Here is a 25,879-nt window from a genome sequence, read left to right as displayed (position 1 = left end):
TAGGCCAAACTAATTCATGGTAAACAGAAGTCAGAACAGAGTTTAGGGCAGATGGGGATGGTAGAAATTGACTAGAAAGGGGCCTAGGGCAACTATCTCTGGCTATAAGAATATTCCTTTAAATTTTTTTTATTAGAGTTGATTTACAGCCTTGTATCAGTTACTGCTGTACAGCAAAGTGACCCAGTCATACATATATATACATTCCCTTTCTTATGTCATGTTCTATATCAAGCGATTAGATATAGTTCCCTGTGCTATACAGCAGGACCTCATTGCTTCTCCATTCTCAATGTCATAGTTTGCATCTACTAACCCCAAACCCCAAGTCCATCCCACTCCCTCCCCCTTACCCCTTGGCAACTACAAGTCTGTTCTCCATGCCCGTGAGTCTGGTTCTGTTTTGCAGATATGTTCACTTGTGCCGTAGTTTAGGTTACAGAGAAGTGATGGCCTATGTATTTGTCTTTCTCTTTCTGACTGACTTCACTTAGCATGAGACTCTCTAGGTGCATCCTTGAATAGTCTAATCCTAAACAGGATGAACATTTCATGGGCATACACATTAAACTAGTCTTGTAAGCTCTGTGCATTTGATGCATATAAATTATACCCCAGTGACATTTTAGTTCTGTGGAAAAATAAGACAAAACAAATCAAACCAAGCAAGACTGCGATATTTACCCAGCCCCAAAGAGCTCACAAGAGGAAGCTGAGTGCCTAAGACTGAAGGCTGCACACACACAGATAGCTTCCCTGGCAAAGAGCCAGAAGCAAGAGCAACTTTCCAGAAGAGCGGGCACACGCATAGCCATTTAGAAACATAATCAACTGACAGAGGCCTCCCAGCAAAGCTTCCCTCTGTGACAGCAGAATTGTCATCAAGCATAATTGAGTTTGTGAAAAGGGTGGATGGGGCACATTCTGAGCATTCGTCTCTTTTCTATTAATGGGTCTACTAATTAGCTCATTCACGCTACCACCAGGTCCTCTGCTCACTGTCCAAAATGTGTCCATACTCTGGCTGCCTCTGATGGCCTTCACTGCAGCCACTGCTGCCCAAGCCACTGTCATCTCTCGCCTGGTACTGACAATAACAGGGTCAGGGTGTGGTGATGGGGTCTCTTCAGTGTGATGAAAATGGTCTACAGTGTTCTAAATGTTCTAAAATTCTAAAAAATCATTGCATTTTACACTTAGAATGAGAGCATTTTAGGATATGTACATTAAATCTCAATAAAATTGTTAAAAAAAAAAAAAAAAAAAGCTAGTGTCTGCTGGTTCCCTGCCAGTCAGTTCCAGAGATTTCTCTGGTGGCAGGAAAGATAACCTCCAAATTGTATGTCACTTAATATTTTTGTAAAAGCAATAATATTCAGACCTCCAGTCTCACTTTTAAATAGGCAACCTTCACTTCTCAGTGGAAGATATTTGGAATCGTCAGAGTTCCCGTGGTGGCTCAGCAATAATGAACCCGACAGGCATCCATGAGGATGTGGGTTCGATCCCTGGCCCCGTTCAGTGGGTTAAGGATCCAGCATTGCCGTGAGCTGTGTTGTAGGTCACAGTCGAGGCTCAGATCCTGCGTAGCTGTGGCTGTGGTGTAGGCTGGCAGCTGCAGCTCTGATTCGACTCCTAGCCTGGGAACTTCCATATGCCACAAGTGCAGCCTTTAAAAAAAATAAATAAGATATTTGGAATCTTCAGGGTCTGCCATCAAGTTTCACGGCAACTAATAAGGGGTATAGTCCCCTGGCCATGAGAATTCCAGTACCAGGCGTTTAAAAGGAAATTTTTGGAGTTCCTGCTGTGGCTTAGTGGGTTAAGGACCCAGAATTGTCGATATGGGGATGTGGGTTTGATCCCTGGCCTCAGTCAGTGGGTTAAGGATCCGGCGTTGCTGTGAGCTGTGGCGTAGGTAGAAGATGTGGCTGGGATCTGGCATTGCTGTGGCTGTGGTGTATGTCTCTCCTGCAGCTCTGATCTGACTCCTAGCCTGAGAACTTCTATGTGCTGCAGGTGCGGCCACAAAAAAGAAAAAAAGAGAAAAAAGAAATGTTTGCGGTTTCGTCTGCTGGAAGACTAGCACGATATGCAGAAATAGGAAGATGATGTAGAGAGCAGAACCTATTTTCTCCAGCTTCTGAGCCCTTGGTGCAGAGGTGCTAAACACACACAATTCCTAAGAGGTAGAAGGTCTCTGATGTCTCTTCTGCAAAGTTAGCATGAATTTGGAGATTCCTAGGCTGGTATGGGAAAGTATACGTACAGAGGCAGACCTTGGGACTCCAGTCATCTTTGAAGAGGGAACTGGTTCTCTGCCCTGGTCTGGTCGGATGAGATGGAGCAAGAGATAATGTGCTGAGAGGCTGCAGCTGGACCTGTGAAGTTGCCACATGCCAGGTTCTGGTCCCCAAACAGAAAAATCACGGTGCTTCTCAGGCCCAAGTTCCCTGGAGAGCTCAAGGCTGCCCTCCCCAAGGCCCCCTGATCCTATGGAATCTAGGATGGCTGGAGGGTGGAGGACAGAGCAGCAAAGCCAGCGGGGAGACAGTTGCACTGCGCCAGCCTTGGGTTGCCTCTTGTTAGGTGTTTGCTCTTTTGCACCGGGGTTTTAATGACACCTGGTTGTCATGTCGTTGGTCTGAACCATGTCACAAGATGGAAAGAACAAGCCTCCAGAAGGAAGACTGGGGAGTTCCCGTCATGGCGCAGTGGAAACGAATCTGACTAGGAACCATGAGGTTGCGGGTTCGATCCCTGGCCTTGGTCAGTAGGTTAAGGAACCAGTGTTGCCCTGAGCTGTGTGTAGGTTGCAGATGCAGCTTAGATCTGACATTGCTGTGGCTGTGCCGTAGGCCAGCAGCTGTAGCTCCAATGAGACCCCTGGCCTGGGAACCTCCATATGTCGAAGGTGCAGCTCTTAAAAAAAAAAAAAAAAAAAAAAAAGCAGCAGAAGAAGAAGAAGAAGACTGATTCAATGGACAGAGCACTGGCCTGGAACACTTGAAGAAGACTTAACTTCAAAGGTCAGTGCCACAGCTAATCAGTTGTGTGACTTCGGGAAAATGGCCTTTCTGCTCTGAACATCTAACTGTCCATCTATAAAATGAGGGGTTTGGGTTAGATGGATTTGAGGGTCCTTTTGAGTGTAGAATATTTGTAACTCTAATTTCCTAATCATGGTGCAAGGTATATTGGCATTTATTTCTAAGAAGCAGGCATAGATTTTGCTGTTTAGGGAAACTAAGAAAAAGGCAGATTCATGGAATTGTTCAAGTTCAACATGTTTGGAAACTGGATTGCTTGGACTTTCCCAGAACTGTCTACACAGGGTCCTGAGCTCCAACTACACAGCAGGGGCTGCAGGAATGTTCCTCACTCCCTGGCTTGGAGGCACAATATCCAAATGCCACTCACTGCTTACAGAAAAGCCTTTAGATTTTTTTTTCTCCCAATATTATATTTAGAAAACTTTAAAACACACAGAAAATTAAAAGAACTTTCCAGGGAACACTGTAAAATACCTATTTTCTATTAGCTGTCACAGCGGGCTTTGTCACCTATCAAGCCATCTAACCAACCTCTATCCCTCCATCTATCCATCTTATTTTTTTGTGTGTGGAAATCTTTGGTTTTTTTTTTTTTTTTTTTTTTTTTTGGTCTTTTTGCCTTTTCTAGGGCCGCTTCCCGAAGCATATGGAGGTTCCCAGGCTAGGGGTCGAATCAGAGCTGTAGCCGCCAGCCTACGCCAGAGCCACAGCAACGAGGGATCCAAGCGGAGTCTGCAACCTACACCACAGCTCACGGCAACACCAGATCCTTAACCCACTGAGCAAGTCCAGGGATCGAACCCGCAACCTCACGGTTCCTAGTCGGATTCGTTAACCACTGCGCCACGACGGGAACTCCGAAATCTTTGGTTTTTGATTAACTCTGAGAAAAGTTGCTCCCATCAGTTTTCTCTGTTTTTTTTCTCTCTGGTCACATATCATTTAAACATTACAAGTGCCAATGCAGCAGGTGTGATCCTGCCTTAGGGATGAAGAAACAGGGTCGTAGAAGTTAGCTTAGCATCACTTAGCTGGCCAGCACTGGAGCCCTGAGCTCTCTGGGACCAAAGCTTTAGACTCTGACTCCTATGCGCTCATGCCTGTCACAGACTTAACACTTTCCCTTGGACCAAACTTCATTTCTTTCCACTGGGGGATATTCTCCATAGGCAGCGAACATCTTTTCTAACCAGATGAAACAAAAACAGCTCTGGGTTTATCCATTCTGCTGTGACTAGAAAGTCAAATACAGTATCTTCAAATAGAATAACAAATGATGTGGCCCTTCTCTCATCAAGTTTAACACATTTCCAGTTTTGTTGTGTGTGGGTATGTGTCTGTGTGTGTGTGTGTGTGTGTGTGTGTGTACTTGCAGGGATTCCCTAATAGCTGTTGCTTTTACAAATCGATGATGTGAACTCAGTTCCCAAGCCTAGCTGTTTCTTTGGTATTTCTTTGTTTTGTCCGTCATGATCTTAAAATAGAAGAAGAGGTGTCATCAGGATGGCTAAGGGCTAGTGCTGGCACTGGTATGAAATAGGGTTTCTCACATTGCTCAGGGAAGTTCTCAAGACTCAAATTTACTATCTTCAACCTGTCAGCTTGCTTGGCTCAAACGAGGAAACAAACTCCCTGGCCAGTCTGGTTGAGTAGTGGTACATTGTCCATCAGAAAGACAAGCCAAAACCCAAACTCTGTTTCTCTTTTAGACAAGTTCTTCCCTCCTGCTTTCATTTAAATATGGGTGTATCTGCAGTTATGGGAGCCATCACACTTCAACTCAGCAAGACATACCATGAAAGTGCTTTAATATTTTGTCCCAGGCCTTTGGCCATCTGGGGAAGCATGGGACCCCTTCTAGGGAAAGTGCTTTTAAATTAATTAAACGAGGAGTCCCTGTTGTGGCTCAGTGGGTTAAGAACCCATCATAGTGTCTGTGAGGATGCAGATTGGATCCCTGACCTCACTCAGTGGATTAAGGATCTGGCACTGCTGCAAGCTGTGGTATAGGTCACAGACATGGCTTGGATCCAGCATTGCTGTGGTTGTGGTGCAGGCTGACAGCTGCAGCTCCAGTTCAACCCCTAGCCTGGGAACTTCCATACACCACAGGTGTGGCCCTACAAAGCAAAACGATAAAAATAGATAAATTAAATAAATTAAAAAATGCTTTGCAGGTCCATATGATATTTTGAAGAGAGCCATGCAAAACTCTTGGCCCATGGTCAGTGCTCTGTAAATAGAGGTGTCTGTTATTTGCTATGGCAACGAGTTCAGTCACATGGGTTAAAATAAAACTCGTGCCAGTTTCTAAAGCTTAGCCTTGAAAAACTGAAAGGTCAAGTTGTTCCTCCAAATTTCAGGAGAAACCCTTCTTCATTGCCTTTTTTTTTTTTTTGGTCTTTTGTCTTTTCAGGGCTGTGCCCGTGGCATGTGGAGGTTCCCAGGCCAGGGGTCCAATCAGAGCTGTAGCCACCGGCCTATACCACAACCACAGCAATGCCAGATCTGAGCCACATCTGCAGCCTATACCACAGCTCATGGCAACGCCAGATCCTTAACCCACTGAGTGAGGCCAGGGATCGAACCCGCAACTTCATGGTTCCTAGTTGGATTCATTTCCACTGCACCACCAGGGAACTCCCATAGATTCCTAAATCCAAATTCCAGCTCTGGCCCCTGCGGGCTGTATGACCTGGGCGAATTACCTAAACTCCCTCTGCCCCCATGTCCTCACCAGGGCTGTACAAGATTCAAAAGTGAACTTGAGAGAGTTCCCGTTGTGGCACAGAAAAAAAAAATCCAACTAGAGTCCATGAAGATGCAGGTTTGATCCCTGGCTTTTCTCAGTGGGTTAAAGACCCGGTATTGCTATGAGCTGTGTGTGGTGTGGGTCACAGGCAAGGCTCGGATCTCACGTTGCTGTGGCTGTGGCATAGGCTGGCAGCTGCAGTGCCAATCAGACCCCTACCTAGCCTGGGAACCTCCATATGCTGCAGGTGTGGCCCTAAAGAGGAAAAACAACAAGAACAACAAAAGTGAACTGAGATAACAGGCTTGGAGCAGATAATACACATTCTATTCTTCTTCATAACCTTGATTTCTGTACTAACTCAATTTTAAAAATCTGGCTTTTCTCTGAAAATTGTAGCCCCTTGTAAACAGTGGAATTCTTGATCCATGTGACTTTAAGAGTATCCTTCCTAAGAGATTTTTTTAATCCACAGTTTAGCCTCTTAAACATCTGAATTTGCCATCTTTTCACTTAATTACAGAAATGTCTTTGGATTAGGGGAACGGATGTAGGAGTTAAGATATTATTGCCCCCAAGCCAAAACAGCGATAATACAAGAAGACGAACAGAATGATCTTTTGAAGTATTATGGGATCATTCAGTGGGAAATACAGGATTTGACACATGCTTTTTTTATTAGTTGCCTTTATTTGTCTTCACCCACAAAGTTTCTCTTCGCAGGGCTTTTAAGTGTTGCCTGCCAACGGAGTATACAGGACAGAAACAGAAAACAAAGTGTTGGCCTAAATTCATAAGATCAAAGACGAAAGTCAGAACACTGGTAAGAGAAAATTTTAACAATGTGTTTGTTATTCACGCTGTTTGAGATGCTCTCTCAAGCAATGCCAAGGAATTTATGCTGGAAAAACAATCTTACAAACTTCTTTGATATCCTAATGCCAAATAATAAAATCATTGACTGCGTGTTTCATGTTTTATTTCATGAAGATACACCTTGTGCTCTGTTTTCTGATACAGAATCTGTTCAGTAAATACTGATTTTTTTTAATAAGATATGAGGGAGTTCCCACCGTGGCTCAGTGGGTTAAGACCCTGACATAGTGTCCATGAGGGTGCGGGTTCAATCCCTGGCCTCACTCAGTGGATTAAGGACCCGGCATTGCCACAAGCTGTGCTTGGATCCAGGGTTGCCATGGCTGTGGTGTAGGTCTGCAGCTGCAGTTCCAATTCAACCCCTAGACGGGGAACTTCCACATGCTGCAGGTGCAGCTGTTAAAATAAAAAAAAAAAAAAAAATACTAAGATATGAAAAATTTCAATGGCCAAGAAAAGATTTCCATGTAATTTAAAGACCCTTCAATAGGGGAGCTTTATACTAAATGTGTGATGCTTATCTCATTGTCTTCCTCATGACACACTGTATTTTCCCCAAGTTACAGACAGGGAAAACAGAGAAGTTAAGCAACCCACCCGAGCTCACACAGCCTGAAGGGTTAGCGCTCCACCCAATTCAGGCATACTTTAAAGGTTTTATAAGCATCAGCTAGGTGGCCTAGGACAAAGTCACTCAACCTCTCAGAATTTTAGTTTGTGGTGTCAACTGGGGACAATGATATCCACCTTGCAGGTGTGTCATGCAGATTCGAAATAATGCACATATAGTGCTTAGTACAGAATCTGCATCCCAACAGATTCTTCATACAAGGAAGCTATTTCCATGTCCTCTTTCTGTGGTCCTCATAAACTGTACAAAAACTGGTGGGACAAGAAATAAACTTCTCCTCATGCTTTGATGAGGTTAACATTGAAGGGGGACTCAGTGAGGATGCTGGGTGGCAGGGGGTTATGGACCCAGCAAAGGACCCTAAGAACATTTACCAGTGTTTGGTCCAGGTCTTTCCAGACAGTGGAAGGCAGGCTCTTATCCATGCTATGAAACTAGGCAGGGGATATTTATGGACTGGACAATGGAGCGCCTGGACAATGGAGCGCCAGGCATCCTTCCTGGATCCCTTTGGAATTCTCAAGAAAAGCTGAACTCACTCCTATAGTAATACAATAGCCATTACCTGGACCAGTTACAGAGTGCCGCTGCGAGCACCTTATGCATCATCTCATCCTGCACAGCAATCCCAGGAAGTAAGGATTATTTCGCTTATTTCCTAGAGGAGGATACAAACCTAAGTCTGCTTAACTCATAAGTCTGTGATCTTTAAAGGTTGTGCTTACTAAGAAAGACTGGTTTTAGGAGGAAAACAATTAATTCACCATACTGTCAGCAAAAGAGGAACTCATTATGAAAGCGGTATCGCTGATTTTCTGAGTAAGGAAGCAGAACTAGAAACTAGCCACTTCAAGTGCTCCAGCCCAGCTGCCTGGTGGAGGCTCTAAATATGGTTCAGTTTCTACTGCACTGCTATCTGATGGCGGGGGTGGGGGTGGGGGGGAGCCACTTATATAATTTTAAACAGTCTACTAGACACATTTTAAAAAAAAACTGAAAAGATAAAAGGTAAAATTTATGTTAGTAATACCTTTTAGTTAATATAATATCCAAAATAGGAGTTCCCATTGTGGCTCAGTGGTTAACAAATCCGACTGAGAACCATGAGGTTTTGGGTTTGATCCCTGGCCTCACTCAGTGGGTTAAGGATCCGGCATTGCCGTGAGCTGTGATGTAGGTCACAGATGCGGCTCAGATCCCTCGTTGCCGTGGCTGTGGTGTAGGCTGGCAGCTACAGCTCCGATTAGAGCCCTAGCCTGGGAACCTCCATATGCCACGGGTGTGGCCCTAGAAAAGACAAAAAGACCAAAAAAAAATTTTAACATTTAGTATTAATTATTATTAATGATTCATGATTTTTTATCCTAGGTCTTCAAAATATAATACGCATTTTACATTTACAGTGCATCTCAATGCCAATGCAATATTTTCATTGGCAGCATCTGATCTGTATTTAGATTTTCTAAAATATACCACTGATCAAACAGAGCTGTCATCACATGTTCCATTATTTTATGCCATGTGTCATTATTAAGTGGGAAGAGATTAAACCAAGGTTTTTATTTCTCACTGAGCTGGTCTATTGTCCGGGTTGTTTTCTCCTACGTAGAAGGGATTGGTGGTAAAAATGGCCCTGCTGAAATTGTGGTTTTCTATCCCTCATAAGAATAAATAGCTGGAAACTAAGACCCATCTCTTCCTCTTTGTGCTTGGTCTATGTGACAACAAACTTTTGTTCATAGATTAACTGACCTGAGAATGTTGAAGATTTTTCAGATACAGTTGTTGCTTTTTTTTTTTTTTTTTTTTTGCATTGAAACAATGAAGTTTCCTCAGGAGGAGATTTTTCTTTGCGCCTGGAGCTCTAGAATTGCATTGAGGGGCTCAGGAGATGCTGACAGTACAAAGCAGTGACGACAGTGCAAATCACATTTGTTCCCTCCTGGTCATTCTTGGGGACAAGCAGGTATTAGCAAGGAGGGGACAGCCCATGTAGAGAGTCCAGGCAAGACTTCCAGGCTGAATGATAGGTCAGGAGATACAGGTAGAAGCTGTCTGGATAATTAATGGTCTAGGATGGAGCAGGAGGACACATACCTAATAACCATTCTGGCACCAGGGAAAGTCTCCTGCCATCCCTCAGAGGCTCCCATCCCTCGGAGGCCATCCTCTCACGCTCTCCTCTCCTTAGTGTTGCTGAGCTTGGTGGACCCTCGATGTTTCTTACTCTTTTTCTTCTCAGGGTTTGGATTCCAGGAAGGAAGCGACAGCTCCATCTCCCTCTTCTTGGCATCCCAGTCTTCGTCCCGCTGATCCAGCTGCAGCCCCTTCTGCCTGGCAGCCTGGCGGTGGTCCCGGCACTGAGGCTCAGCCCTAGAAGAAGGGAGCCAGCTCTCAGCCCACAATCTGGGGACCAGACAGCCTGCCTGGCCTGCGGAGGGACCTCTCCTCTGCCTTCTGTACACAGCCAGGGCACCTCTGTCATCTGGTCAAGGAGAAAGGGGGCCAAGTTCAAACATGTCCAAGTGTACGCTTAGCAGGAAACTACTTTAAGGTAGAGAAGACCAGTGTGTCTGGTGGGATGACCATAGGTCAAAGGCAGGCACTTGGCTCGAAGAAGGCTCTGCTAACTCCTGAAGTGCTCACATTTATAGAGCAAGCTGTGTCTTATGGGGAGGGTGTCTTCCTTCATTTACTCATTTTTAAATTTTTTTCTTGTCTTTTTAGGGCCATGCCCACAGCCTATGGAAGTTCCCAGGCTAGGGGTTAATCAGAGCTGCAGCTGCTGGCCTACGCCACAGCCACAGCAACACTGGATCCGAGCCACATATTCAGCCTACACCACAGCTCATGGCAACGCTGGATCCTTAACCCACAGAGTGAGGCCAGGGATCGAACCTGCATCCTCATGGATACTAGTCGGGCTCCTTACAGCTGAGCCACAACGGGAACTCCACTTGTTTTTTAATTGCATTTTTCCCTAATTGCAAAAGCTATGTCTATTCATTGTAGAACAATTTTAAAATACAGGAAGATATAGGGAAGAAAATTAAAATCACTCATAATCACATCTGTATTGTATGTATAAATGGTTTTATGCAGAGAATAGGTGATAGATGATAGATAGACAGATAGAGAATAATAGAATAGGTGATAGGTGGAGAAATAGATGAGTTGATCATCATACACACATGGATGATGGGAAGCATACAAAAATACTTTTTTCAATATATATGACAGACTTGTGGTTGCCGGGGGTCAGAGGGGGGAGAGGGAAGGATTAGGAGTTTGAGATTGGCAGATGCAAGCTATTATATAGAGAATGGATAAACAACAAGGTCCTACTGCATAGCTCAGGGAACTATAATAAACCATAATGGAAACTCTGTAATAAACCATAATGGAAAAGGATATGAAAAAGTTCCTGTCGTAGCGCAGTGGTTAACGAATCCGACTAGAAACCATGAGGTTGCGGGTACGATCCCTGCCCTTGCTCAGTGCGTGAACGATCCGGTGTTGCCATGAGCTGTGGTGTAGGTTGCAGACACAGCTCGGATCCTGCGTTGCTGTGGCTCTGGCGGAGGCTGGTGGCTACAGCTCCGATTCGACCCCTAGCCTGGGAACCTCCATATGTCGCGGGAGCGGCCCTAGAAATGGCAAAAAGAAAAAAAAAAAAGAGAGAATATGTATGTCACTGAATCACTTTGCTGTACAGCAGAACCTAAGGCATCACTGTAAATCAACTATACTTCAATAAAGTAAAATTTAAAAAAAAAGCATAACCAAAAAACCAAAAACACTGTTTTGCATAGGAAGCCAAAGGTATGTGACTTCCTTAAAGTCATTCACAGAGACAAAATTTGAGCCCGGATGAGGACAAAGGAAATTTGAGAGGCTGGATGATGGTACACACAGGGCAAACAGTATTATAACTGCAAAGCATGATAAAAAGCACAGTTCACAGCAGGAATTAACGCAACATTGTAAATCAACTACACTTCAGTCAAATTTGCTTTTAAAAAGCGCAATTCCTTCAGAGGATAGCAAACCTGCTTGCCCCTCAGTCCCTTTTCCCCAACAAGCCAGAAGTGACCTTCTTCTTATTCAGACCACATAGCCTCCCTCCTATGTTCTTTCAACCCTTGTTACTTTCTATCTTCTATTAATGTTATTTGTGTAAACAAGTTATGTCTTAGTCTAGATGGGGAGCATCTTCGTGTCCAACACTGCATCTGATGTATCTTTAACTCCTTTCTATTATGTATTTTTAACATTTTTGTTACAGCTGATTTACATTGTTCTGTCAATTTCCGTTGGACAGCAAAGTGACCCAGTCATACCTCTAGACACACTCTATTTCTTATCTTTCATCATGTTCCATCACAAGCGATTGGACATAGTTTCCCCTGCTACACAACAGGACTGCATTGTCTGCTCTAAATGTAACAGTTTGCATCTTTTTTAGTATCTATTTCAATGCCATGCATATAGGAGGGCTCAAAAAAAATATTTGATGCATGAGAGATTCCCTGCTTAAGAGAGGCTGGATCCTAATTGAATTGTTCCCCTAGGATGCCTAGGATACTCAGAAAATGGTCAAATACTGTTTAAGCTTCTTTGAAAATTCTTTTGTATCCTCTTCCTTCATCATTCTAGTACAGGATCCCACTTACCTGCAAAATGAGCATTAAAAAATTCCAAGCTATTATATATAGGGTGGGTAAAAAACAAGATCCTATTATAGAGAACAGGGAACTATATTCAATATCCTGTGATAAACCATCATGATAAAGAATATGAAAAGGGGAGTTCCCGTCGTGGTGCAGTGGTTAACAAATCCAACTAGGAACCATGAGGTTGCAGGTTTGATCCCTGGCCTTGTTCAGTCGGTCGAGGATCCGGCGTTGCCATGAGCTGTGGTGTAGGTTGCAGATTCGGCTCAGATCCCGTGTTGCTGTGGCTCTGGTGTAGGCCGGTGGCTACAGCTCCAATTAGACCCCTAGTCTGGGAACCTCCATATGCTACGGAAGCGGCCTTAGAAAAGGCAAAAAGCCCGAAAAAAAAAAAAAAAAGAATACGAAAAGGTACATATATATATGTATAACTGAGTCACTTTGCTACACGGCAGAAATTAACACAACATTGTAAATGAACTTACTCTGCTACGATTTTTTCTTCTTTTTAATTTTCTTTCTGTCTGTCTGTCTGTCTGTCTGACTTTCTTTGGGGGGCCGGATTTGCGGCATATGTAAGTTCCCAGGCCAGGGGTCGAATTGGATCTGCAGTAGCTGGTCTATGCCACAGCCACAGCAATGCCAGATCCGAGCTGCATCTGTGACCTCTGCTGCAACTTGTAGCAACACTGGATCCTTAACCCACTCTGCCAGGCCAGGGATGGAACCCACATCCTCAGGGACAATATGTCAGGTCCTAACCTGCTGCGAGACATATTTTTATAATATTTCCTTAGCCTCTTTGCTGAAAACTCCATCTTGTCCTTCTTTTCTTTATCCCACCTTCCTGCTTGAAAAACAGTCACAGTGCTGGTAAATGACTTAAGCTTAAGAACAAAGACCTAAAGGCATGGGTTATTCGTGGGGTCAGCTGAATGAGGACATAATACAATGGTCTAGGCACGCTGGACCCGTGCAGATTGACACGTCATTTCAAAAGCACAATATGTCCTCTATAGAATAAGAGAAAGAGGAACCTCATGACCAAGTGGTTTATGAGTGGTCATTAGCAGAATATGCATTAGAAAAGAGAACCAAGGTGCAAACCTAGGCACACAGGGTTGCCACAAATAGGCATGCCCTTTGCAGAAGCACAGTGAGGATTCTCTGAAAGCTAACTCAAATGCTAATGATTCTTAAATGCCTATAGCTTAGAGTAAAAAGTTTAACCATTTACCAGCTAAGTGACTTTTAAAATAATAATAAAAAACCTATATCCTGCACCTACAACCCCCTTTTCGCTTGACATAATCCTCAAGAGCACAATAAAAGCAGTGTGGTTTCTTGAGGCAGGGCTCTTGGTCCCTGAGACCTTGAGTCCCCCAGTTGCCACCTTTACTTAAGATAAATGTCTCTGTGTCTTGTTTTATGTTAACTTTTTTTCCTTAAGTTCCATAGCACCTGTTCTTCAGTCCCATCCTGCTGAGCTGGTCTCGGCACTAACCCACTGAGCCACTATGGGAACTCCCAATACAATTTAAAAAAAAGAAATTCCTTATGTGATCTCCTTGCCTCTAGTCTAAGTGCCTCCAACCCTACCTGCAGAGCATCACTGCCTTCTCTTCCACTACAGGAGTAGCTTGGCTAAAGCCTTGCTTCTGAAAGGATGAAAATGCAACCTAACCCTCCCAGAACCCAGGAAGTTAATAAAAAGCTCTAAATGCCCCCGAATTCCAGACCCTGCTCGCTGCCAGTAAATAGGTAGAAGGTCACACTTCCTATTGTTCCAGGGCCTGCTATCCTGGCCTAAGTAAGATAACAGGAAATGAGTTGACTAATCGCTTATCTGGATTCTGTAAAACTGACTGGCACCATAGAAGAATTGATTACACATTGAAAGCCCTAGTGACCTATCTCAACTGCAATCTGTCACTCTGCCCAGGAGCCCACGCAGATGCGGACCTCCGGAGCTATTTTAAAATGATTGGTCCACGGAGCGCGGGCTCTCGATATTTTAAAATGATTGGTCCACGGAGCGCGGGCTCTCGATATTTTAAAATGATTGGTCCACGGAGCGCGGGCTCTCGATATTTTAAAATGATTGGTTTGTGATGCACAGGCTTTGTTGTGAACCCCATAAAAGCTGTCCCGATTCCGCACTCGGGGCCGCAGTCCTCTACCCCTGCGTGGCGTACGACTGTGGGCCCCAGCGCGCTTGGAATAAAAATCCTCTTGCTGTTTGCATCAAGACCACTTCTCGTGAGTGATTTGGGGTGTCGCCTCTTCCGAGCCCGGACGAGGGGGATTGTTCTTTTACTGGCCTTTCACTTCATCTTGCCAATCCCTTGATGAGTTCATGCCCATCTGGTTACCCAGATCACTGTGGTCACCCACCCACACAGCCTTATTCTCCACTCCTCTCTAGCGTGAAAGCTCGACTTAGCTGGGCTGCTCATCCCTCCAACATCCCTCTACCCCCTCCCATCCACACACAACCTACATACATTTCTAGCCTGGTACCTTCACTCCAAATCAAGACTCTTTCTCCCTCCTCCATGAGCCAGGTCTCAGCTATATTTTAGGGTCCAGATTGCTTTCCCCTTAACCAGGATTCCTTCCCTCCAAGCCCTCTAACTTTCACAAGGGAAGTTCCTCATGGGAGATAAGTAGAAATGGCATGCACGTGATGTGGTTAATCTTCATTGCTTTTTTCTGCTGAGCACTTTTCCTGGTAAGAGCACTCACTTCCCACCATTTGGAGGAATCACCCCTCCTCCACTTCAGTTATGCTGGGGTCACGTATCAAGGTCATCCACCAAGGGTCCCTAGGGAGAGGCTGAGTGATTACTCAGAGAAAGTCAGTAGAGAACCAAAGACAGGACCCTGAGGCATTCCAGGATCTACAAGGCATGGGAGGATTAGATCTTAGAAAAATCATAAGTGGAAATGGTCAGCTAGCAGGAGAACCCCAAGAGAGGAGCAGCAGATAAAACAACAGAGAAAAGCTATCAAATGCCAAGTGGAGGTAATGCCTGAGGAGAGGCCATTCATTTAGCAGCAAGGATCTCTGTGGATGAGAGAGGATTCAATTCAGTGATGCGGAAAGGCATTGCAGACTGGGTGGGGAAGGAAGACAATGGCATAGATGACCTTTCAAGTAGCTTAGAAATGGAGGAAATCAGGAGTTCCCATTGTGGCACAGCGGAAACGACTCCAACTAGTATCCATGGGGACACAGGTTCGATCCCTGGTCTCACTCAGTGGTTTAAGGATCTGGCATTGCCGTGAGCTGTGGTGTAGGTCGCAGACATGGTTCAGATCCTGTGGGGCTGTGGCAGTGGTGTAGGCCATCAGCTGCAGCTCTGATTTGACCCCTGCCTGGGAACTTCCATATGCCACGGATGCAGCCCTAAAAAGCAAGTAAATAAATAAATAAATATTTTTTTTTTAAAAATGGAGGGAATCAGAAAGACACAGCAGATGTTAGAAGGGTCTCTGTTTGGAGCCATAGACCCTTCATCCAATGAAGAGATAACAGGAAAGCAAGAAAGGAACAGATATAGATGTATACACGCCATGGAGGTTAAGAGGTTTGAAAATGTATACCCATGGCTTCTATATTCCCTCTGAAGTAGAAAGCACAGCCTCTGAGGGACAGGCTGAGGTGTGATGGGGACTTGAAATTGTCCATGACAGAGAAGGACATGGAGAGATGGCCAGAGTGTTCTGAGGGCTCGGCTGAAGACAGAAACTTTAGAGCATCTGAAGACAGAAACCTTAGAGCATCCACTTATTTGTGAGCTCTTCCCTAGCAGACCAAGAGTAAGAGTGGAGGAGACAGAGATGATTCAAAGCTGGGAATTCTGGATTATACACTATAGAAAGACAAAGGGATAGACATTTGAGAAGAGTGGGAAAAGAGGGAAAGAAGCAGGGTATCATGGGGATGTGAACAGAAGATGAGCAAAGAGTGTTTTGCTCACCATTCAATCCTGCAAAGATGGACCTGCCACAGTTCCTGACCCACAGTGTACTTTGCACTTCAGACAGAAGAGATTAAGAAAACAGTGTGAAGGACTCTGTTTCAAATAGAGGAAATTAAATGCAATCACAGGATGCTCTGTGCTTTGGACAAGCAGGCTCCATAGTAAGACATTATCTCAGGAAGAATTTTAATGAACCCGCCTCTTGCATTTTCCCATACATAGAAAAGCACTGTAATCATTAACTTGAGACATTTGTTCTTTGTTATGAGCAGTAATCTTTTACCAAGATGTATGTTTGACTACAGGTAGTCCTTAGTCAAAAAAGTCATCTATAAATGAGCCTCTTCAGAGCAGTTTCTCAGAACTACTGAGAGGTTGTCTCCCAAGCTAAAGTCCTCAGTAAGACCCCAAATCACCTTAATTATGACTGTGAATATTTTATTTTATTTTTTAATTTATTTTTTGCTTTTTAGGGCCACACCCACAGCATATAGAGGTTCCCAGGCTAGGGGTTCAACTGGAGCTACAGCTGCTGGCCTAGGCCACAGCCACAGCAACCTTGGATCCAAGCTGCGTCTTCGACCTACACCAAAGCAATGCCACATCCTTAACCCACAGAGCGAGGCCTGGGATCAAACCTACAACCTCTTGGTTCCTAGTTGGATTCATTTCCACTGTGCCACAATGGGAACTCTGACTATGAATATTTTAAATATGGAACCACTTTTAAGGGAAAGTCTCTTGGCTTAGTTCTACAGATAACTCATATCACAGGCAAGGTTTTACCAGTTTAACTTCCTGAAGATAACGTTATTTTCAAGAAGGGCATTTCACTATTACTCCCCCTCCCCACCATGCCCAACCAATAGATTTGCTATCAATCTCATTTGGGTTTCTAAACAATTCTGCCCTCCCTCTAGGACGACTTCACTGTCCCTTGCATGAATTGCTTTTTAATCTGACCAGATGACACATTCTAAATTTCATTTTGGTCTCTTTCAGAGCTGGAACTTCCATGTGCATAATTGATGCTTAATTCTATTCGAACACTTGGCTGAGAGGAAAAAAGTAACAAGTGCTAGAAAAGTTCTCATCTTTGGTGAGTGTGTGAGTAGGAGATTCACAAATAGAAAATTTAAAAGGCAGAAGCGCCTTTATGGATCATAGTCTAATTCACCTGCTTCATTTTAAATATGAGAAAGCAGGGTCAGGAAGGAAACTTGCCCAAGGTCACATAGCTGGTTCGAATACCTTTCAAGGATCTAAAGAGGGGTGTCCATGAATCTTGGACCATGTCCCTTTTTCAAGGTTGGTGTTCCACCTGATTCATCTGGAGATAATTTTTACTTTTTTTTTTTTTTTTTTTTTTGCTTTTGAGGGCCCCACCCGTGGCATATGAAGGTTCCCAGGCCAGGGATCCAAGCGGAGCCACAGCTGCCGGCCTACACCACCGACAGCCACAGCAGTGCCAGATCCGAGCCATGTCTGCGACCTACACCACAGCTCATGGTAACACCGGATCCTTAACCCACTGAGCAAGGCCAGGGAGTGAACCGGCAACCTCGTGGTTCCAAATTGGATTCATTTCCGCTGCGCCGTGACGGGAACTCCTTATCTGGGTATAATTTTTGCACACTCTAAATCAAGAGTTATAATAATTTATATTATTAAAATATATCAATCACATATAATGATAATAATTATGATTTTAAAACAATAGACTTTTTCCAGAAAACAATATCATATTTTTTATTAACCCAACTGCCTGACACACTTCTCTAATGTTTTTTCTGTAATGTCATGACGACTTCTTTTTCAACTGAAGTTTAGTTGATTTACAGTATTGTTTTAGTTCTTGGTGTGCTGCCAGGTGATTCAGGTGTATAGATATAGACAGATATAGATCTATAGATATAGATTCTTTTTCAGATTCTTTTCCATCACAGATTATTAGAAAATATTGAACACAGCTCCCTGTGCTACACAGTAGGACCTTGACGTTTATCTCTTTTATATACAGTAGTGTGTATCTGTTTGGCAAATATCAAATGAACACATCCCAAACCACAGCTCTTATGTAAGCTAAAACAATACAATTGATGAAAAAAAGAAAAAAACCCAACTCAAACGTTGGCTGGAGGTCCTCATTTCATTTTCATCAACCTGAGGCCGCTGAGTCGGCAAAGACCTTGATCACAGGCCCCGTTTCTCCTCCCTTTGTTGCTGGAAGCAAAGGGAACTTACTTCTCCAGGAAGGCCACACAGGCCTTCTGCCCGTAGATCTGCGCGATCCTCTTCGGCGTGTCTCCAAAGAAGTCCGGGGCATCGATGGCGGCGTGCAGCGCGTGCAGCGTTTTGAGCACATGCAGGTGGCCCGACTCAGCTGCAAAATGAGCTGGGGTCCAGCCCACATCAGTGACCAGGCAGGGCCTGGCTCCGTGGTCTATCAGGAGCTGCAGCACCTCCAGATGTCCTGAGAGGGACCAGGAAGAGACAGGAGGGTAAGAGGAAGATGTCTCTGCAGGAGGCCACAGCGAGTCTGGGCGGCAAAAAAGAAGGGAAGACACTTACCCCCGAGACTCCTCCAGTTTCCCAGCCTCACCCCCTTCTCCCTCCTCCCTCTCCTTACCAGGGTCTCCGTGCCCCACCTAATCCCACTGCCCCCACACTGGACCTCAGCCCTGCAAGGATCCCCTCTGCTCATGCCAGGACACCCTCCCCTCCCCCCATCTCCCCCCCATCCATTCCTGCAGACCCCGCCCAGGAATCCTGCTTTTATCCCCAAGTCATTGCTCACCAGCCTGTGCTGGCACCAGGAAGGCTCACTCTGTTTTTGGCAGTCTCAATGCTGATTTCAAAACCAAATCTTTTGCAACAACATGGCTAGGCCTCGAGGGCATTGTCTTAAGTGAAATAAGTCAGCCAGAGAAAGGCAAATATCCTATGAGCTCACTATATATAGGATCTGAAAACAACAAAACAAGCTTGTAGATTCAGAGAACAGGTTGATGGTAATGAGTGAAGGTGGGCAAGGGGTAGACATTTCCAAAGTGTGAATTTTATAAAATAAATATCACTGGGATGTAAGGTGCATGGAGATTCTAATTAATAATACTGTATTGCATATTTGAAAGTTGTTAAGACAGGAGATCTTAAAAGTAATCAGAAGGGAAAAAAAATTGTAACTATGTAGTGACAGATGTTAACTAGACTTACTGGGGTGGGTATTTCATAACACATTAAAAAAATGGAATCATTATGTTGTAAGCCTGAAATGGATATAATGTTATGTCAATAACATCACCATAAAAAAATGCTTGAAAGCTAGAAGACATTAAGAGCACAGGTTTTTTAGTCAGAAAGATGTGGGTTTAGGAGTTCCCTGGCAGCCTAGTGGTTAGGATTTGGTGGCCTGAGTTCAGTCCCTGGTCTGGGAACTGAGATACCACATCAAGCCCCTGCAAGCCAGTGACCAAAAAAAGAAAAAAAAAGAAAGACAGAAAAAAGCAAGATGGGAGTTCCCGTTGTGGTGCAGTGGAAACGAACCCAACTAGTATCCATGAGGATGCAGGTCCCATCCCTGGCCTTGTTCAGTGGGTTAAGGATCTGGCGTTGCCATGAGCTGTGACCCCTAGCCTGGGAAATTCCATATGCTGCTGGTGCAGCCCTAAAAAGCAAGCAAGAAAACTGTGGGTTTACACCTATCAATAAATAACACTTGCTAACTGTGGCATCTCAAATGAGAAACGAACACCTGAGGCTTTTTCTTTATTTGTAAATTAGGATATTGCCACCCACCCCACTGCATACTTGTGAGTACAAATGACATCACAGGCATAAAGCGCACAGGGGGCCCAGCATACAGCAAATATTCCCTGACAGGTGCTTTCGTACAGCTCTTATCGCTTTGCACCGACATTTCTGCAAAATTCTCCCAACTGATTTCTCTGCCACCAGGCTTGCTTCCTGACAATCCATTCTCCATACAGGAATCAAAACAAACTTTCAAAAAGCAAAGTTGACTACACCCTCGCCTAACATCCTTTAAGAGTGTTTTATGGCAGAAGGTCTCCACAAGCCCATTGGCTGCATTTTTGCCACAGTCCTCTTCCAGTTTTGTAACTGAGCCTTGTTTGGCATGTCCCCAGCCATGAACAAGGTGTAGTTCTTGCCCTGCAGGCAGAGGGATGTTCCATTCCTGCTAGAGGTCAAGAGGGCAGAGGGCTAATATTAATTGAGAGCCACTCTGTGGTAGGCAGTATACACCCATTATCTTACGGAATCCTCACTACAAGATTCCAAGGCAGCATTACTGCTCTATTATACAGATGGGTAAACTAAGGCCTGGAGATGTTAAATAACTTGCCCAAGGTGTGGCAACTAGTAGGTGGTGGTGCCTGGATTGAAATGGCTCCCATTCATTCCTCGGACTCTCAGGAAAGGTGAGGTGGTTCTCCCACCCCACACCAACTACCAACAGGTGACCTTGTAGGAGAAAAAATGTCCCAATAAAATGTAGAAAGGAGAGACCCCAGCCATGATGACTAAGCAAAGTCTAGCCAACTGCCCCAACCAGTCCTCCCCCATGCATCTGCTTCTGTAAATTTGTTTCCGCATCTACTACCTTGCCTGACGTCACTCCAGTCCAACTAGCCAAGCTTGGACCTGGAAGACGTAGCCCATAAAAGCCTTGTGAAACCCTTCTTCCGGGCTCAGACTCTGGAGAGCGATCTGAGCCCGCCGGCGTAATAAACCTGAGTTCTCCAACTCTCCGAGTGCTCGCTTGGTTTCTCACCAGGTAAAACAGCTGATCCACTACAGCCACAGAGCTGCTGGAGCTGGTACGTTACAGCCACGGGGCTGTCGCCAGAGCTGATATGCTGCAGCACAGGGCTGCTGGGTATCTGCCGTAACAACCTCATGCATGATGGACCCCAAGGGACCATCTACCTGGGCATGGCCCACTCACCTTTGATCGCAGCCCAGTGAAGGGGGGTTCGGTCATTCCAGTCCATGTCCTTGTGGTTTGGGTCACAGAGACCTTTCTTCAAAATCCTTTTCACTGAATTGTAGTCCCCCGCAGCCACGGCCTGGTGGAGCTTTGTCATGTCGGACAGTTTGATCAATTCCATGACCAAAGAAAAACAACTGTGGGAAGAAACATGCCCCTTAGGAAATTCTCTGCAACTCATTACTCCTCGTGGCTGAGTCCATGGGATTCCTTACTGTTTACTTTCTTTCTGACCTCACACATTTGCATCCGGGGTTGTCCAAGTTTTTGTTTGTTTGTTTGGGCCGCCCCAAGGCACATGGAGTTCCTGGGCCAGGGATCAGATCTGGGCCACAGTTGCAACCTATGCTGCAGCTGCGGCAATGCCACAGTCTTAAACCCACAGTGCCCAGCCAGGAATTTAACCTGAGTCCTGGTGTTGCAGAGACATCCCCCCTTTCGCCACCCTGTTGTGTCACAGCAGGAACTCCCAAGGTTGTTTTGTGTGTGCCTTGCTGATGTGCCTTTGGGTCTTAACTGTTGTAGTTAGTGCCTGCCAATCACCCACCCCCAAAACTATCAATGGCTCCTTTCTGCGTATAGGATTACAGGCTAAAATCATGGACTGACATTTGACCTCAAACCACTTCCTGTTACTATTTCTTGCTCCTACGCCAAAGTGCTAGCAATGTGACTCTGAGTCAGTTATGTAATTCTGTGCCTTAACCTTTCATCTAAACAATGGGTTTAGGAGTTCCCAAAGTGGCTCAGCGGTAACAAAACTGACTAGTACACATGAGGACAGAGGTTCCATCCCTGGCCTCGATCAGTGGGTTAAGGATCCAGCATTGCTGTGCACTTCAATGTAGTTCGCAAATGCAGCTCAGATTCCATGTTGACGTGGCTGTGGCAGCTGCAGCTCCGATTCGACCCCTAGCCTGGGAACTTCCATATGCTGCTGGTTGGGCCATAAAAAGCAAAAAAACAAACAAACAAAAAAAAATGGACACACACCAGCAGTTCTCAAATTACAGTCTGTAGATATTTAGGACTCCCTGGGCCCTTTCGGGGGATCCATGAGGTCAAAGCTATTTTCATTACAATAATAAAGTGTCTTGGTCTTGGGAGTTCCCATCATGGCTCAGCAGTCAATGAACCCAACTAGTATCCATGAGGACGCGGGTTCGATCCCTAGCCTCGATGAGTGGGTTAAAGATTCAGCACTGCCGTGAGCTGCAGTGTAGGTCGCAGACGCAGCTCAGATCCCACGTGGCTGTGGCTGTGGTGTAAGCTAGTAGCTACAGTTCCCATCAGACCCCTAGCCTGAGAACCTCCATTTGCTTCAGGTGCGGCCCTAAAAAAATAAATAAATAAAATTAAATGAAAAAATTAAAAAATAAAACGTCTTGGCCTCATTTACCATGCTGGCAATTGGTCTGATGTTCACCAGAGTGGATCCCATTTGCTTCACATTTGAGTTCATACCAAGAAAATTCCACTTCTCATGGGTAAGTTGCAGTTCAAGTAGAATTTTTCAATGAGTAGCTAAATCATTCATGGAGAAATTAATGAACCAATTCTAAAAGCTCATATGGAAATGCAAGGGACTCAGAACAGCCCAAACAATCTTGAACAAGAAGAACACAGGAGAATTCACATGTTCTAAGCTTTCTACAAAGCTACAGTAATCAAGAGTGTGGTACAAAGTAAGCTGGGCAGCCTAAAGTTAGACACAGAGAGCAATGTAATAAAACCTTAAAGTCAATGGTCAGTTGATTTCACTGGTGCCAAGAACATTCAATGGGGAATGAATAGTCTTTTCAAATGGTACTGACATAACTGAACAGCCACATGCAAAAAAAAAAAAAAAAAAAAATTAGGTTGGTTGTCTACCTCATATTACATACAAAACTACAAAACTTAAAACACATCCCAGACCTCAATATAAGACCTAAAACTAACACTCTTAGAAGAAAACACAGGAGTAAATCTTCAACACATTGGGTCAGGCAATGGCTCATACTATGGCAACAAAAGCACAATGACAACAAAATTAAATTTCACCAAAGATAAAAACATTTGCTCTGTAAATAATACCTTTGAGAAAGTGCAAAAGCAACTACAGAATTGGAGAAAATATTTGCAAATCATCTGATAAGAGACTTGTAGCTAGAAGACAAAGAACTCTTACAACTCGACAATTTAAAAAAAGCTCAATTAAAAATGGTCAAAGCATATAAACAGGATTTTTCCCCCAAAATATGTACATAGCCAGTAGGCACATGAAAAGATGCCCAACATCATTAGTCACCAGGGAAACGCAAATCAAAACTACAGTGAGACACCACTTCACAGCCATTAGGATAACTATCCTTTAAAAGACAAACAATAGGAGTTCCCGTCTGGTGCACTGGAAACGAATCCGACTAGGAACCATGAGGTTGCAGGTTCAATCCCTGGCCTCATTCAGTGGGTTAAGGATCCGGCTTTGCTGTGGTGAGCTGTGGTGTAGGTCGAAGATGTGGCTCAGATCTGGATCTGACGTTGCTGTGGCTGTGGGGTAGGCGAGCAGCTACAGTTCTAATTAGACCCCTAGCCTGGGAACCTTCATATCCCAAGGGTGCGGCCCTAAAAAGACAAAAAGACAAAATAAATAAATAAATAAAAGACAATAACAAGCATGAGGATGCGGAGAAACTGGGACCCTCACACATGGTAATGGTGAATAGACAATGGTGTAGCCACTTTGGAAAGCAGTTTGGTAATTCTTCAAAAGGTTAAGCATGGAGTTATCACAGGACCAGTAACTCCACTCCCAGGTATAACCTAAAAGAAATAAAAACACGTCCACACAAAAACTTGTACAAAAATATTTACAGCAGCTTTATTCCTAATAGCCAGAAAAGTGGAAACAACCCAAAAGCCCATTAACAGAGAATTTCATCAATAAAATGTGGGATATTCATACAACAGGACAGTATTGACAATACAAAGAATGAGATACTGATACAGGCTACAACATGCAGGAACCTTGAAAACATGCTAAGGGAAAGAAGCCAGTCGCAAAAGACCACATGGTGAAAGATTCCATTTATGTGAAATGTCCAGAACAGACAGACCTGTAGGGACAGGATGCAGATTACTGGTGGCTTGGGACTGGGATAAACTGGGGGTGGGATGTGATCTAAGGGGTGTTGGGTTTCTTTCTGGGGTGACAAAATGTTCTAAAATTAGATAGTGGAAGTCAATGCTTTCACAACTTTGAATATGTTAAAAACCACTAAACCGTGTACTTTAAAGGGATGACTTTTGTGGGAATTATCGCTCAATAAAGCTGTTGAAAAATCAAGGATGGTATTCATTAGAGGCTTTCAAACAGAAAACCAAAAATGTATTTGCAGAAAACATGCAATTCACTCGTCTTACCACTGACTATGAAAAGTTAGCAAATTTACCTACACATGAATCTTGTAAATTTAGCTAAATGGACTTGAATTTCCATCTTTTTCATGACAGGGGTCTCAGTGTAAACAAAAGTAGCCAGTAAATATAAGTCCTAATAAATATGAGTGATCTATAATAACTGGAGGAAACACCTGAAGATAGAGGTAATATAAAAATACTTACACTCGTTTGAAATCTGCAGGCTCTTCCTTGGCAGGGAGTCCTAGCTGCGGGACTTGTTGTGTTCACACTATGGAAACTGACCCCGCCTTCCTTATTAAAGTCCACCAATCACATCAGCCTCAGCTTCAGCCTCAGGATGTGACCCTCTGGGGGAGGGGATTGCCCCTCTGCTGGCCCTGAAACTCTTCAGCAATTCCTGTCTGCTTCTGTGATCCAAGAGGGGGTCTTAGCAGGTTCTCTTGGAATAGCATTTGATCAGAAAACAGGAAAGTTAAAAAAAGCAATTGCCAGTCCCCAGGACTCTGTGAAGGTGGCAAACGATTTGGTAACCTCCACGAAAGAACGTGTGCCTCTCCTGCTCAGAACCTGCTTGTGAGATGTCCTGCAAGACCCTTAACTTTGCTGAGCCTCCTTGTGTCTCACCGATAACAAAGTTTTAATACCTTTCTCATTAGGCCATAAGAGATGAGTAGCTGAAATAATTTAAAAGCACCTGGCGCAGGGCAGAGGGAGGAGAGGGAGGGAGGGAGAAAAACTTTAGGTGCTTCTGTTTTGCCTCCTCTTTTTGCTGCTTACGCTGAGCTGCTAGTATCTTTATTTTTATTTATTTTTCTTTTTACGGCTGCACCTGTGGCATATAGTGGTTCCTAGGCTGGGGTTCTAATGGGAGCTGCACCTGCTGGCCTATGCCACAGCCACAGCAACATCAGATCCAAGCTGCATCTGTGACCTGTGCCCACTGATGGAGGCCAGAGAGCAAAACCGAATCTTCGTGGACACTATGTCAGGTTCTCAATCTGCTGAGCGGAAGAAGGAACACCCAGCTAGTATCTGTATGATGATGCTGGCTTCATAGAGCTTCTTCCTCTGCCCCTCCCCTCCTTCCCCCTTCCTTCCTCTTCCTCCTCCTTTTCTGCCTCTCTCTCCCTCCCTACTCCCACTCTCATTCTTTCTCCCTTCTCCTTTCGTTCTGATTTCTTTTTCCCTCCATTTCTCTCAGTCCTTTCTTCCCATGTGTATTTATCAAGGGCCTTATACCCACCAGACTCTGTGCTGGGCCCTGTAGAGAATGGGGCGCTTACTCTTCATATCTTTTTTTCTTTTTTTTTTTCTTTTAGCGCCACACCTGCAGCATATGGAAGTTCCCAGGCTAGGGGTTGAATCGGAGCTGCAGCTACCAGCTTACACCACAGCCATAGCAACACAGGATCCGAGCTGCATCTGCAACCTACACCACAGCTCACAGCAACGCTGGATCCTTAACCCACTGAGCGAGACCAGGGATTGAATC

General features: G+C 44.5%; 1 protein-coding gene across 4 annotated transcripts; it reads right to left on the bottom strand.

Annotated features, from left to right (window-relative positions):
* ANKRD66 (ankyrin repeat domain 66) lies at positions 9,102–25,240 on the bottom strand. 4 transcript variants are annotated; one of them, XM_013978006.2, is made up of 4 exons: positions 24,589–25,240; positions 20,941–21,119; positions 18,216–18,510; positions 9,102–9,685 (listed from the first exon to the last, which is right to left on the bottom strand). In XM_013978006.2, exons 2-4 carry the CDS (start codon positions 21,101–21,103, stop codon positions 9,484–9,486), a joined length of 660 nt encoding a protein of 219 aa, XP_013833460.1. In that variant the 5' UTR covers positions 21,104–21,119; positions 24,589–25,240; the 3' UTR covers positions 9,102–9,483. The 4 variants fall into 4 exon arrangements, with proteins under 4 accessions (XP_013833460.1, XP_013833464.1, XP_013833459.1 ...); XM_013978010.2 differs by lacking the exon at positions 24,589–25,240 and adding an exon at positions 22,382–23,193; XM_013978005.2 differs by lacking the exon at positions 24,589–25,240 and having other exon boundaries at positions 20,941–21,757.

The sequence above is a fragment of the Sus scrofa genome, chromosome 7 (genome assembly GCF_000003025.6).
Source record: "Sus scrofa isolate TJ Tabasco breed Duroc chromosome 7, Sscrofa11.1, whole genome shotgun sequence".
In the NCBI taxonomy this organism is placed as follows: domain Eukaryota; kingdom Metazoa; phylum Chordata; class Mammalia; order Artiodactyla; family Suidae; genus Sus; species Sus scrofa.
This window is presented reverse-complemented; position numbering and strand designations above follow the sequence as displayed.